General features: G+C 39.6%; 1 protein-coding gene across 1 annotated transcript in view; it reads right to left on the reverse strand.

Moving 5' to 3' along the window:
• Window positions 1-489: 489 nt before the first annotated feature.
• The window catches only part of LOC129699148 (inactive dipeptidyl peptidase 10-like), a 657,345-nt gene continuing 643,309 nt past the window's right edge, over window positions 490-14,525 (reverse strand). Inside the window, exons 25-26 of the mRNA XM_055638816.1 lie at window positions 2,382-2,455; window positions 490-1,935 (exon numbers count right to left, since the gene is read on the reverse strand). Of these exons, the coding sequence (XP_055494791.1) occupies window positions 1,798-1,935; window positions 2,382-2,455 (212 nt within the window). The 3' untranslated portion in view covers window positions 490-1,797. The remainder of the gene's footprint in view (window positions 1,936-2,381; window positions 2,456-14,525) is intronic.

Consider the following 14,525-nt stretch of genomic DNA (forward strand, 5'->3'; position numbering starts at 1 on the left):
TCTCTATAATTACTGTATCTCTTGCTATTGATGCAGCTAAAATAAAGCACTGTCAGCAATTTAAAATAATCCATTTTAGGTATCAACAGAATACACATCAAATCATGAGTGGTATTTTATTTTTATGTTACTCAATAATGTCCGATGTACCTACTTAAGTATTAGTTCTTGAAAAATATTGTACCAGATAACTTAAATGTCAGCTTCAAACTCTTTCCTCTGTTAACTTTTGAATCATAGTAAAATATAATTGATTGCAAGGGTGAAGGAAGAAAATAATATAAGATTGGCAATTGATTTTTTCTTTTGAACTATAATATTTGGTTTGGTAATAACATAAAATAAAATACCTTTTCTTAAAAGCTTTTAAAAAATATATATATTCTACATATTTACAAATGTAAAATTAGCATTATGAAAGGTGTGAAGAACTGGTTTACTTTTCAAAATTCTGTCTTGTATAGTTATCAATGTTCTGCAATGTTTTAGCCACATGATGGCACACTTGCAGCTATTGAGATGCTGCTGATGCAATCTATCGTGAACATTGAACATGAAAATTTGTGGATTGAACATTGATAAATTATTTAATCACACTAAACTATAATAAGGAATTGTTAGAAGTAATACCAGGAATAATTTCCATTCTGGTTCCACAGAAGGACACTCTGACAAGGCCAAAGTTTACGGCCATAATGACTATTGATACAGTTACTGAATTGCATATTTCTATGCTGTTAATTCCCATCTTGTTACATTGATGTTGTTTCTTGTTGTAGATCTAATCACTACTTGAATAATGAATACTGGAAGATGCACCAATAATTAGAGAATCTGGAAGAGATTTTAATGATGACTCATTGAAATATCATCTATCCGATGGTTTTTCTCTTGGGCAAAATCCAATAGATGGAGGTTACTAAATCATTTATTAGTTTTTGTATATTTTATGAAACCAGATGTGGTAAATAACCTAGTTGCAGAGAAGGGAATCACACAAGTCCTTATGTTCTCATTTATGGTTGTGGCAATATGCCAATAAAAATCTTATCACGACGTTTTATTGCCTGATGATGAAGACATGATCTTTCCTAAATTGATATTATTATACCGTCAGCGATAATTGAAATATATATCTTGAAAATCAAGATTTTTGTAATGGTGAATTACTGTGTAATCAATTACAAATAGTGAAAGACAATACCACAGCTATTTTTACAAAAACATTTTACCTTTAAAGAGAATTGTATAAATTCTTTTATTTATCATGATAAAATGAGATGCAAGGGAATTTGGAAGTTTTAAATATGCAAATCACAATGTTTGACAAAAGGATGCACATCATAATTTATGCCACATTTTTGTGCGAGTGATAGTACAAAATTAAAAAGAAAATAAATGTGTATTTTGAATGTTTGTTCACACCTCAACTATTATTAACATATACAGCAGTGAGGCCAAATAAAACACACATGCATAAAAGCTGAAGGTGTGGATGAAGTTTGCACAATTGGATTCTGCTTCTTTAAAGTGTACTAACAGGTTGATGCACTCCCAAAACAGTTTTTCTGCTCCTTTGCAAATATTCTTGGACCTGGCACATGAATGTCAAGTCCTTTTTGCCAGTTATCGGATTCTTAATCTCTAATGTGCTGTCCCCGTAAATTTCTTGTAGCTGCCTAAGTACTTCCATGTTCCACTAACAGTGGTCTTTAATGCTGGGTTTTGAGTGTTCCAGACTGTTAGTTTTGTCTTTATAAAGATACTTAGAGTTTACTTTTTTTTAACTGTTGGATTTTATTCATCCTCCTCTGGTACTTTCTGTAATTTATGCGTTTCTTGCTTGAGGCACTCTCTGAAAAAGTTGAGGATTGCACTGTACATATGAAGTTTGCTTTTTTCATCTGTAATAAAATGGCCTTCATCTGGGTAAATCTGTATAATAATTAAAGGAATAATGTGAGACACGATGAAATGGTATTTGAATACATTAGTAAACTTTTTATTTCAAATTGGACAATGCATGGGTGTTAAAGTTATAATAGGCACAATTATTAGTGACTGCAGAATCTGGAATCTTGAGCCAAACACAAAATGCTAGAGGAACTCAGCGGGTCAAACAGCATCGGTGGAAGGAAAACTGTTTGCAGTTTGTGAGGTAAGTTACCAAATTTTAACACCTTATGTCTTTGTAAAACATAGTTTTAATGTTATTCCAAACAGAAACAAAAATGAAGGGACAATATCATTAAAGCCAAGGGACTCAAAGAGGAATAAGGTGATATTGCATTACAGTGTTTAAAAGGATACACTGTTCATTGACCTAAACCTATTGGTGTTACACTCTCAATATAAATTTACAAGTATTATAAACATAATACCTGCATAGTGTAGTTTCTTTCAGCTTTAACCAAGTGTTGTATCAGCTCTGCTGTGTGCTGAAAATGTACATTTGCTGCAAAAAAAGCAATAAAACATTGAGTACAAAGTAAATCTGATCTTTATTCATCATTCGTCAAAGCAGATTGCACCAAATCTAATAAAATTGCCTCTAAGTGAATCTAATTTAATTATACATATAATTTTAAAATTTATTAAATTATCAAGGTCATTGAGGTAGACATAAATCTGTTAAATGCTGGTTATAAAAGCTTCAAGTCTTTTAATTTCCCAGCTGATTCAAGCTGAAACTGGAAATACAAAACCCGAGTTCAATTTTTACTGTGGCTTTGCTAAAGTGACCAAGATTCATCAATATCCAATTTACTCCTATGTTAATAAATCCAATCTTACCGCAAATATAATCATCATCCTCATCGAAAGTCTGTTAAATCTAGAATATTGTATTTTGCATTCTAACGTACTTTAATTCAAGATTCTCCTAATTGTCTACTGGCTCACTTGTATTGCGTGAGTTGCAGAAATGTTTCCTTGTTTACTATCTCTCCATGTGTTTCTCTCTTTATTTGTGGAGAGAAGAAAGTACTTGAAGAAACATTCATTTCAACCTGTCAATTCCAAAGAAAAAAAGGCAGGGATGGGAAGGAAGTCATCTTCTTGCAACAGTGCAGTCTTTCTGGTAAAAGTGTTGTCAGGGTACTGAAGGGCAAGGAATCTGCGATTAGCATAGCAACATATTTCCAAAAATGGTGTGTGACTAATGAAGGAACTAGCAGGTCATCATATTTCAATGCACCCGAGACTATTATCCTTCGTAGTAGTAGAGATTTCAAATTTGGGAGATGCTGTTCTCAGGGCACAGTTTCAGTTGGTAGGTGGTGCATATTACAACCATTGGCCCCTGGGGTTGGAAGCAGATGATAGAGTACCATTCAAGGCAGTTGTTTTGTCCATAATAGCATCCAGTGTTTCAGTGGTGTTGGAAATATGCTAATCAAGGTTACCAGGTTCTCTTGCAAATGGTGGAAATCTTTTGGGGAATCATTAATGCCAGGATAGTCCCTTCGTCTGACTTGCTATTTTAGTAGTTGCATTTATGCAGTTGGCCTAGATGAGTTTATGATCACCTCTCCTCACTCCACCTCACCTGCAAACATCCAAATCTTCTTCATACTCAGACATTAATGATGAGGGCTTTAACAATGGTAATGCTATTGAATGTCTAGGGTTGGTGATTAGACATTAATTCATTGCAGATGGCCATTCTTTTCTATTGTGCTGTGCAAATGTTACCTGCTACTCATCAGCCCGACTCATTGCCGTGTTGCATTATAGGCACATACTGTTTCATTGTCTGAGGAACTATGATGGATTTAAACATTATGCAATCATCAGTGAACATCTTAATTTAAATTTTAATTGATGAAGTAATTTCTGCAGATACAAGGAACTGCAGATGTGATCCATTACACAAAAAGACACAAAGTGCTGGAGTAACTCAGTGGGTCAGGCAGCATCTCTGAAGAACATGGATAAGTGATGTTTTGGGTTTCTGCACCTTTGTCCTAGAGCCGCCTTCCTTTGAGGGCTTGATACCAGAATTTTATTGATGTTCCCTGATGTTATGTTGATCAACCAATGCCTTAATTTTAAGAGCAATTCTTTTTATCTTGCATACTGAATTCACCACCTCTTATTCATGTTTGGATTAAAACTATTGTATGGTCAGGACTTCATTAGTCTTGGCAAAACCCATTGATTAAGTATTGGTGATAACAAAGGCTTGCTGATGATGAAGAGTAGACCAATGAAGTGCAATTAACTGGATTGTGTTGTCTAGCTTTTTGTTAACAAACATACCGAAGCAAAGATTAACAATATTAATTATTCATATTGGAGCAAAATGGATAAGTGCTATTCCACATGGATCAGTGCCAGGACCACTGTTATTCATAACATGTATTACTAATTTTGAGTTTGAGATGTGTAACTGCGATATCAGAAAATGTTGATGATTCTAAACTGTTGGCAGAGGTAGATCTGAGCTTTAAAAATAATTCATAATAGCTAACAACTTCCTCCATGCTTTGTTATACTCTACAGGGCTCCATGGAATACTATGCAGATACTGACAATTCCCTGCTGAGGCCATGCATGCTGTGCCATCTGTAGTGTGATTCTCTATGTGCCGTCTTGACGTATGTCCACACTAACCAATTGTAGTGCTTTATTAGTAGAAGCTCCGCCTACCATGCAGTTTATATTAGTAGAACTCAGCTCATGCTGGCAGTCGAATAGTTGATACGCTTGCTATAACAACATGCTGAAGTGTACTGTAAGTGATTTTTAATAAACTATGTTCTACCATGTTGTGCGAATGACTAGGTCATTTACATGGTGTCAAGAAGTGCTTGCCTACCCACTCTGCATTTAAGTATATCAGTTTTTATTTTGTCTACCTCGTTTGTTTTTGTATACTCGCTATCGCCACCATGGCTAGCTCACTTCACCGTCCAGATCCTCTAATCTTTGACTCGGACATCGCTGAACGTTGGCGCATCTTTGAGCGCGACTACAACCATTACATTCGTGCTGCTCATCGCAACACTCCACCTGATGTGCATGCCTCTATCCTACTTAATATTGCTGGCCCTAAAGCAATGAAGTTGGCAGAGCGTTTTAACTATGCACCTGCTGTTATGGATCACAACAACCAGGTTGCGGTGCCTGCTGAAACTATCAATGACCCTGCAGTTCTGCTCACTAAGTTCAGACAGCTATGCGACCTTCGAGCCAATTCCATAATTGAACATACTAAGTTTCTTGCTCGCTTCCAACAGCAAAGAAAACCTATTGAGAACTTCCTTAGTGATTTAAAACACATGGCTGCACGCTACCGTTTCGGAGATTTATGTGAAGATCTCATCCGTGACAAACTCCTAGGAAGTTTACTCAGTTGCAAGGTATGAGACGAATTGCTTTGTGATACTGAATTGACTTTGGATCGAGCTGAACATGCTTGCAGAATCGCTGAACTCATGACTTCCCACACAAGGTCTTTGGGCTCTGGGCCACGATCCCAGTTCAATGTTAATGCTACCGACACCTCCTATCGTAACCGGCATCCACAACCCACCCCATCCTGGCAGCCTCAGAGATCTATCGAACGGTGCTCCAACTGTAACGGCTCCCATGCTCCACGTCACGAATACTGTGCTGCATACGGCACAATTTGCCACTATAAGAAATTTAACCACTTCATGAAATGTCGTTCTCGCACGGCTCGTTCGTTCCCATGACAAAATGTCCACCTGTTAAAACATGAACCTATTGATAATGAATTCCAAGAGCTGAAAGCTCCCCTCCCTGCGAGCCAAGATAACAGTTCAGACATTCACTCCCTGCTTGCTTCCACTAACAAGCAACTTGACCCTGAAGTCTCTCTCCTCGTTAACAACAACATTGCACTTGCAAAGATTGACATTGGTGTGAAATGTAATGTCATGTCTTTATCTGAATTTAAATGAATTTGTAATACTGAATGCATTGAAAATACTATGGCTACGTTACGAGCTAATGGGGGAGAGGTACTGATCCCACTTGGATAAACTGAACTGAATTGCAATGTGGAGTCACAAGCTCACAAACTGATGTTTTTAATTGTTCTGGGGGATTCTGCAACCCTGCTTGGCATCAACGCATGCTAGGATCTAGGCCTTTGGGCCTGCTGTCCATCACATCTCTCCCACTGAGGTCTCCACTCAGCAGATACTCTCACAATACAAAGAACTATTTGACGACAAGCTTGGAAAGCTGCCCATCAAGTACAATATCACCACTGATCCAAATGTTACACCTGTGGTCCGAACACCACACTGTATCCCGCATGCTATGCGTGACAGAGTATACAATTAGCTCCAGCGGATGGTGTCACTGGGTGTCATTGCTACAGTTACTGATCTGACCGACTGGATTTCCTCCATGGTGGTTGCAACAAAGAACAACAAGGAAGAAATCCGAATCTGCATCAATCCCAGCGACCTAAACACAGCGATCAAACGGCCACACTACCCGATGCGCGCAGTAGAGGAAGTGCACAATGGAATAGTGTTTGTGGGGTATCCATGTGCCATCATTGTCGATGACATACATGTTGTCGGACACGACATGGCTGAACATGATGCCAATCTAAAAAAAGTACTAGATCGTGCCAAAGACATCCACCTCAAGCTTAACCCCCTAAAATGCAGATTTTGTGTCACAGAAGTCAACTATGTCGGCCACGTTTTCACCAGTGATGGTCTCAGACCGGACCCATCCAAGACCACTGCCATCAACGAGATCTTAAAGATTTAAAGATCTTATGGATGAATTTGAAAAATCGTTCATCCCTGTCTGGCATAAAAATAAAACGTGGAAGGCGGGTCAACTATGGCTAATGAGGGAAATTAGGGATAGTGTTAAATCCAAGGAAGAGGCATGTAAATTGGCCAGAGGAAGCAGCAAACCGGAGGACTGGGAGAAATTTAGAATTCAACAGAGGAGTATAAAGGGGTTAATGAAGAGGGGTGGTGGGGAGAATAGATAATGAAAGAAAGCTTGCGGGGAATATAAAAACTGACTATAAAAGCATCTATAGATTTGTGAAGAGCAAAAGATTTGTAAAGACAAATGTAGGTCCTTTACAGTCAGAAACCGGTGAATTTATAATGGGAAACAAGGAAATGGTTGACCAGTTAACCAAGTACTTTGGTTCTGTCTTCATTAAGGAAGACATAAACATTCTCCCAGAAATACTAGGGGACCGAGGATCTTGTGGGAGGAAGGAACTGAAGGGAATCCACATTAATCCACAAACTATTGGGACTGAAGGCAGATAAATCTCCAGGGCCTGACTATCTTCATTCCAAAAGTACTCAAGGATATGGCCCTAGAAATCGTCGATGCAATGGTGATAATTTTCCAATGTTCTATAAACTCTGGATCGCTTCATTTGGACTGGAGGGATAGCTAGTATAACCCCACTTTTTAAGAAAGGAGAGAGAGAGAAAACAGGAAATTATAGACGTTAGCCTTACATTGGTAGTGGTGAAGAAGCTTGAGTTGATTATTAAAGATATAATAGTAGTGACAGGATTGGCCAAGGTCCGCATGGATTTATGAAGGGGAAATCATGCTTAACTAATCTTCTGGATTTTTTTGAGGATGGAACAAGTAAAATGGATAAAGGAGAGCCAGTGGATGTGGTGTATCCAGACTTTCAAAAAGCCTTTGACATGGTCCCACACAAGAGATTAGTGTGCAAAATTAGAGCACATGGTATTGGTACGGTATTGACATGGATAGAGAACTGGGTGGCAGATAGGAAGCAAATAATTGGAATTAACAGGTCCTATTCAGAATGGCAGGCAGTGACTAGTTGGGTGCCGCATGGCTCAGTGCTGGGACCCCAGTTATTGACAATATATATTAACGATTAAGACAAAGGAATTAAATTCCCATCCATACATCATCTGAATTTCTCCTGAATAAGGGGATTAATAAAGTATTTATTATTATTATTAAAATTCAACATTATGCTATATCTGCAAGTAAAAGGAAGAGCAAGTGCCATCATTAACAATTTTCCATGAAGAGATAAAGATCACCTACAACGATAGCAAAGTCCCACTGAGTTCTCCAGAATTTTGTGTCTATATTTGGTTTAAACCAGCATCTGCAGTTCCTTCCTACAAATAGCAAAGAAATGACCCGATACAGCACAGTATTGGGTACCCAGACTTGGTGTCGAAGGACGAGAAGCCAAAGCGAAGAAGTGGAAGCCAAACAACAGAACGGAAATGACGTAGAAAAGCCAAATAACTGAAAGGGCGGGGGGGGGGGACCGAGAGTGGGGGCTGTCCTGAGGGATGCGCTCCTTCGGCCGCTTACACCTTGGTGTTCGGGTTCAGAGTGCCCAGTCATCCTCCCGTCTCCCCGGCCAGTGTTGTGATGAACGCCGGTGTCTGGACCAATCGCTGACAAGTCTTGCCCCCCGGTGACATCATGTCCGTTATTTGGCGTTGCGTCCGTTCTGTTAGTGGGCTTTTTAGCATCGTTTCTGTTCGGTTATTTGGCTTCCACTTCTTCGCTTTGGCTTCTCATCCTTCGACGCCACATCCGCACATGACAGTAGTGCCAGTTACCTGGCTAACATAGAACATGCCACATCCTGCAGCCTAAATTAGCATCCATTTCCTCATCAACCCCAGCATTCATAACATTTCTGTCATATGATTACTGCTATTTGCAGTATCATATACAGTACATTCTGAAAGTATTCAGACCCCTTCACTTTTACACTTTGTTACATTACAGACTAATTATAAAATGGATTAAATTAAATTTTTTATTATCAATCTGCACACAATACCCCATAATAAAAAAACAAAAACAGGTGTTTAGAAATTTTTGCAAAGTAATTAAAAAGAAATAACTGAAATATCACATTTACATAAGTATCCAGACCCTTTACTCAGTTCTTTGTTGAGGCACCTTTGGCAGCGATTACAGCCTCAAGTCTTCTTGGGTACGACGCTACAAGCTTGGCACACCTGTATTTGGGTCATTTCTCCCATTCTTCTCTGCAGATCCTCTCAAGCTCTGTCAGGTTGGATGGGGAGCGTCGATGCACAGCTATTTTCAGGTCCCTCCAGAAATGTTCCGGGCTCTGGCTGGGCCCCTCAAGGACATTCACAGACTTGTCACAAAGCCACTCCTGCATTGTCTTGGCTGTGTGCTTAGGGTCGTCCTGTTAGGTGAACCTCCGCCCCAGTCTGAGGTCCAGAACGCTCTGGAGCAGGTTTTCATCAAGGATCTCTCTGTACTTTGCCCTGTTCATCTTTCCCACGATCCTGACTACTCTCCCAGTTCCTGCCACTGAAAAACATCCCCACAGCATGATGCTGCCACCACCATGCTTCACCGTAGTTATGGTATTAGCCAGGTGATGAGCATTGCTTGGTTTCCTCCAGACGTGACGCTTACCATTCAGGCCAAAGAGTTCAATCTTGGTTTCATCAGACCAGAGAATCTTGTTTCTCATGAACTGATAGTACTTTAAGGGCCTATCCCACTAACGCAAATTTTCAGCGACTGTCTTCGACCTTCAAGCTCGAGGGCACTCGCCTGAAAAACCTCCAGCTGGATCAACCGTCAGCGATGAAACCGCGAGCTGGATCGACAATAAACACGCACACGCACACACACACAACACATCGCAAAGGCGGAGGCCAGAGAAAGTGTGGATTCGCTGTCTGAAATTCACACCCGTGATGAACAGGAAGGTAAAAGATGGCTGGCACAGTGTAAGGTAAGTTCTTTAGCGAGCACAGAGGGGGAGAGAAAGAGGGGGGGGAGAAGGAGTGGAGACAATTTTAAGAAGCCAGACAACTTTTAATAAAGTTTAGCGGGCATTTAACATTACCGGTTGGTTTTCCTTGGTTTTGAAAACTCCAATGAGCCAATTAAAATGCCCGGTCAGCAAAGGAGATTGCCTATGGCTACCTCAACTGCCTAGCGAGTTCACCTAGCCCACTCCACTGCACTACGAGTTCAAAAGGACCATGCCGACCAATTTTTACTTGCGGAAAATGTTTCAACATGCTGAAAAATTTTCCTCGACCAAACTGAGGCTGCGAGTATGCGTGAACTTTTGTTGAGCATGAAGGAGAGTTACAGTGACCTCCTAGGACCACGTGTCGACCATACTGCGAGTTTGAGTTGAGCGCAAACTCTTTTACACTCACAAATTGAGACCGGCGGGTAAAATATCGCGGAGCTGCGGGTCTGTGGAGCGACCAGCTGCGGGCGGCGGCGCTGAACTTTACTCTGGGAGCCTGGGATCTCGCGACGAGATCGCCAGTTGTGGAGCTCCAACCGGCGCGGCCTTGTTGGCTTCGGAAACCGCGGCCTCCAGTGCGGAAGCGGCCGCTCCAGGGTTCCCAGGCCGCTGGGAGGACTCTCCGGACGCAACATCACCCAGCGAGAACGGCCAGGAACATCGGTCCTCCGTAGAGGCAACTGTGGAGGCCTCAATAGGCCCGACTATGGGTGAACTAGGGTTGGGGACTGGACTTTGTGCCTTCCCTCATGGTGGGAGCAATTGTGGGGGGATGTTCTATGTGTTTAAAACTCTCATTGGTGTTATGTCTGTATTCTTTTTTTGTGTGCTGCAAAATGGCAAAAAGCATTTCACTTCACTACACCTGGGTGTATGTGAATGTGACTAATCAAATACCTTTGAAAAAAAACAAAACACCTTTGAATTAGGTCGCCGCAGTGGTGCTAGCCATCTTTTACCTTCCTGTTCATCGCGGATTTCACCTTGGCTTTGCACCATGTGAATTTCAGACAGTGCTCCCCCACTTTCCCTGGCCCCCGCCTTTGCTGTGTGTGTGTGTGTGTTTGTTGTCTGTTTGTGTGTTTGTGTGTGTGTGTGTGTGTGTGTGTGTGTGTTTTGGTGTGTGTGTTTGTGTGTGTGTGTGTGTGTGTGTGTGTGTGTGTGTGTGTGTGTGTGTGTGTGTGTGTGTCTGATCCTGCTCGCGGTTTCATCGATGACGGTCGATCCAGCTCGCGGTTTTTCAACCGAGTGCCCCCGAGCTTGAAGATCGAAGACAGTTGCTAAAAAGTTGCGTCAGTGGGACAGGCCCTTTAAGATGCCTTTTGGCAAACTCCAAGCGGGCTGTCATGTGCCTTTTACTGAGGAGTGGCTTCTGTCTGGCCACTCTACCATAAAGGCCTGATCTGTGGAATGCTGCAGATATAGTTGTCCTTCTGGAAAGTTCTCCCGTCTCCACAGAGGAACTCTGGAACTCTGTCAGAGTGACCACCGGGTTCTTGGTCATCTCCTTGACCGAGGCCGTTCTGCCCCGTTTGCTCAGTTTGGCCGTGCGGCCAGCTCTATGATGAGTTCTAGTGGTTCCAAAGTTCTTCCATTTAAGAATGATGGAAGCCACCGTGCTCTTCGGGACCTGCAATGCTGCAGACATTTTTTTTATACCCTTCCCCGGATCTGTGTCTCAACACAATCCTGTCTCAGAGGTCTACAGACAATTCCTTTGTCTTCATGGCTTGGTTTTTGCTCTGACATGCACTGTCAATTTTATTTTCCAATGGTGGACTCCAATCAAATTGTAGAAACATCTCAAGGATAATCAATGGAAATGGGGTGAACCTAAGCTCAATTTTGAGTGTCATAGCAAAGGGTCTGAATACTTATGTAAATGTGATATTTCAGTTATTTATTTTTAATTGCTTTGCAAACATTTCTAAACACCTGTTTTTGCTTCTTCATTCTGGGGTAATGTGTGTAGATTGATGATAAAAATTTTTTTTAATCCATTTTAAAATAAGGCTGTAACATAACAAAATGTGGAAAAGTGAAGGGGTCTGAATACTTTCTGAATGCACTGTAGCATTGATTTTATGAATGGAAATTGCAAATTGTGGAACGAGATAACTCGAGTTGCATATTTTCTAAGGGATTCATTCTTCAATAACATATTGGTTACTGATTTAGATGCAGTTGTGTGAAAAGCTATCTGTCTTAGTTAGAAAAGGTCATTTGTCATAATCCAGAGGAATCCAGTAGCAAAGTGGTTTCAGAATGCAGGGATTGACTTTGTTGTGGGGAATTTGCTGTGGTGGATGATTGTCAACTTTTATGTAGTTGTGTGTCTTGTTGCTTTTTTTTCGTATGGCTGTGCGGTAATTCGCATGTCACTGTACCTTAATTGGTACATGTGTCAATAAAAGACCTTTGAAATCTTTTAAACCTTTAATTGAGATCTCCTAACCTCCCTCATTGCGGCTCTTGTGCTATTTTTTTTATCCACACTTTCTCTGTAGCTGGTACATGATGATTGTTCTACAATACCTGTTGTGCTTGCGTGTGGCCAGATTGTACTCATGTATGATAGGATTTGACTGCATAGCATGCAAGGGGTTTCACTGTATCTGATGGCATTAATATACCAATATCAATGTTAAAATATTTCTTTAAAATGTTCAGCTATACAAATTTTCAATTTAACTAATTTCCTCTTTTCTTTTGAACATAAAGGCATAGTTTCTTTTCATCTAAAAATTCAAGTTTCAAGAGCAAACATTTGCTTTAAATACCACTTAGTAAAGTCTAAAACAAATATACTATGTATAAAATAAATACGCAGATGAAATAATGCTAGCTTTCAGAAGAATTACACAAAATGGCCACTTGAAATATCCTCCGGGTTAATTCTCTCCTTTCATTTCATAATGGCGCTAATTATTTATTTAAGTTTAGTGGCGGGAAATGAGAAAATTGGTTGGGAAATTGTCTGTGCATTGTTGAATCCATTAAAATGACAGATTAGGGTCTCGCTAAGACTTATCTGGAATTCAGCAGAATAATCAAGGATTTTATCCTATTTTTTAAAGAAAATCACAAACTTAACATAAAACGGATGGATCATTGGAATGAAATCAAGACCATTGATTTATTTGCTCGACTTTCAACGCTGACTTTGATCAATTCTTCCTCACACTAATTTCGTACAGCTTCTCTCAACAAAACATACAGTCCATCTCTCACAATTTTGCTATTTAAAGTTTCAATTAAAGGATTGTCTTAAAGAACATAAATAATATTATCTTTATGTACCGACAGACACTTTGCATCTCTAACATCAATATATTCTCCTTTTCTTATTAATTGGTGGTAATTTATTCATCCTTCAGTCCCTATCCTCATGAATTATCTACCCTGTTTCTTCCATTTTGCTTTGGCCCTTGCTACCTTGAAATATTTCCTCAATAGATTGCTCTTTCAAATACAGTTCAGGTTTACACATTTCCTTCCCCTTGTTCCATATTATTACTTTCTTTATTATAAAGAGATTATTTCTACCTTACATATATGAATGTTGCTGCTATGTGCTATGCTTTTCTTGTTTATCCTTTTAAAATGCATGTACTGCGTAAAGGAGGCAAAGCCTCGGGAACTTTTATTTCTATTTTATTCAATACATTACATTTTTGCAATGTTATTAAATATTCAGAAGCGCTCTTGTCTATATAAAAGTAAAATTGCATTACTTTCATCTAACACTATGAATATAAATGAGCGCAAAACTTTTGCCTTTATGCTTATGACTATCACATTATAACAACAGATAATGAATAGTGTATAATATAGATTCGAACATCTGAGGATTTCATTACAGGCTTCTTATCGCTTTCATCTGACACTCCTTTATTGGGAAAAATATATTCCAGGAATCTCTCTGAAAATATTAATGTGCTGTAGTCTGTTCAGTTCATTTTCAATGCCACATGGCCGTGAATGGAGGTAGACCATATAATTATTGGACATATAGCCAAGATCAATTCTGTTCTGACTACAGGTCCACAGAAATCTTAATAGGAATCAATGGGAAGACATGCTGGATGACATTTTTCTCTCAAACTGGAGGCTTCTGAAGCCCATTGTATTACCCTAATGGAAATGGATCAAGTAATTACACTTTGGGAAAAACTGGTTCAAGGTTGGTTTGTTTATTTGGTTTCACAGTGGAATTACAATTAAACATATTTAATGCCGGCTAATTCACTTTTGAACTATTGCAGAATGGTTGCATAGTTTTCTTTTAATTTGCTCGAGGCCCCTGACTGCAGGAGAGCATAGAAGGGCAGAGATTTGAACTGTTTTTCGCCTTCCATCACAGTGAGGAATGTGGAGGAGTCACTGTGTTGGATGTTTATGTTAAAATGTATTTTGTGTGTTCCGTTGCTTTTGATTTGTATGACTTGACTTGGCAAATGAAATCCCCCGCATGTTGCAAAACATACTTGGCTAAAAAGTATTATTGTGATTGTGATTGTGATGAAAGGGTGGCAGATTATCAAAGAAATTATGCCGTAGGCTGAAAACAATTGTTTGTGTGTTTATGTTTCACTAGGTATTTTACTGGTCTTATGGGAGGTTGGCACATTGTAAATCTTCTACGTATAGGAATAATTAAATGTTTTTTTCTCTTCCCAAAAGGGAAATTTCACTCAAAGGGCACTCAATTTAAAGATAATGTTACAAAATTGCCTGTTAATAC

This window comes from Leucoraja erinacea, chromosome 7, assembly GCF_028641065.1.
Source record: "Leucoraja erinacea ecotype New England chromosome 7, Leri_hhj_1, whole genome shotgun sequence".
Classification (NCBI taxonomy): Eukaryota; Metazoa; Chordata; class Chondrichthyes; order Rajiformes; family Rajidae; genus Leucoraja; species Leucoraja erinaceus.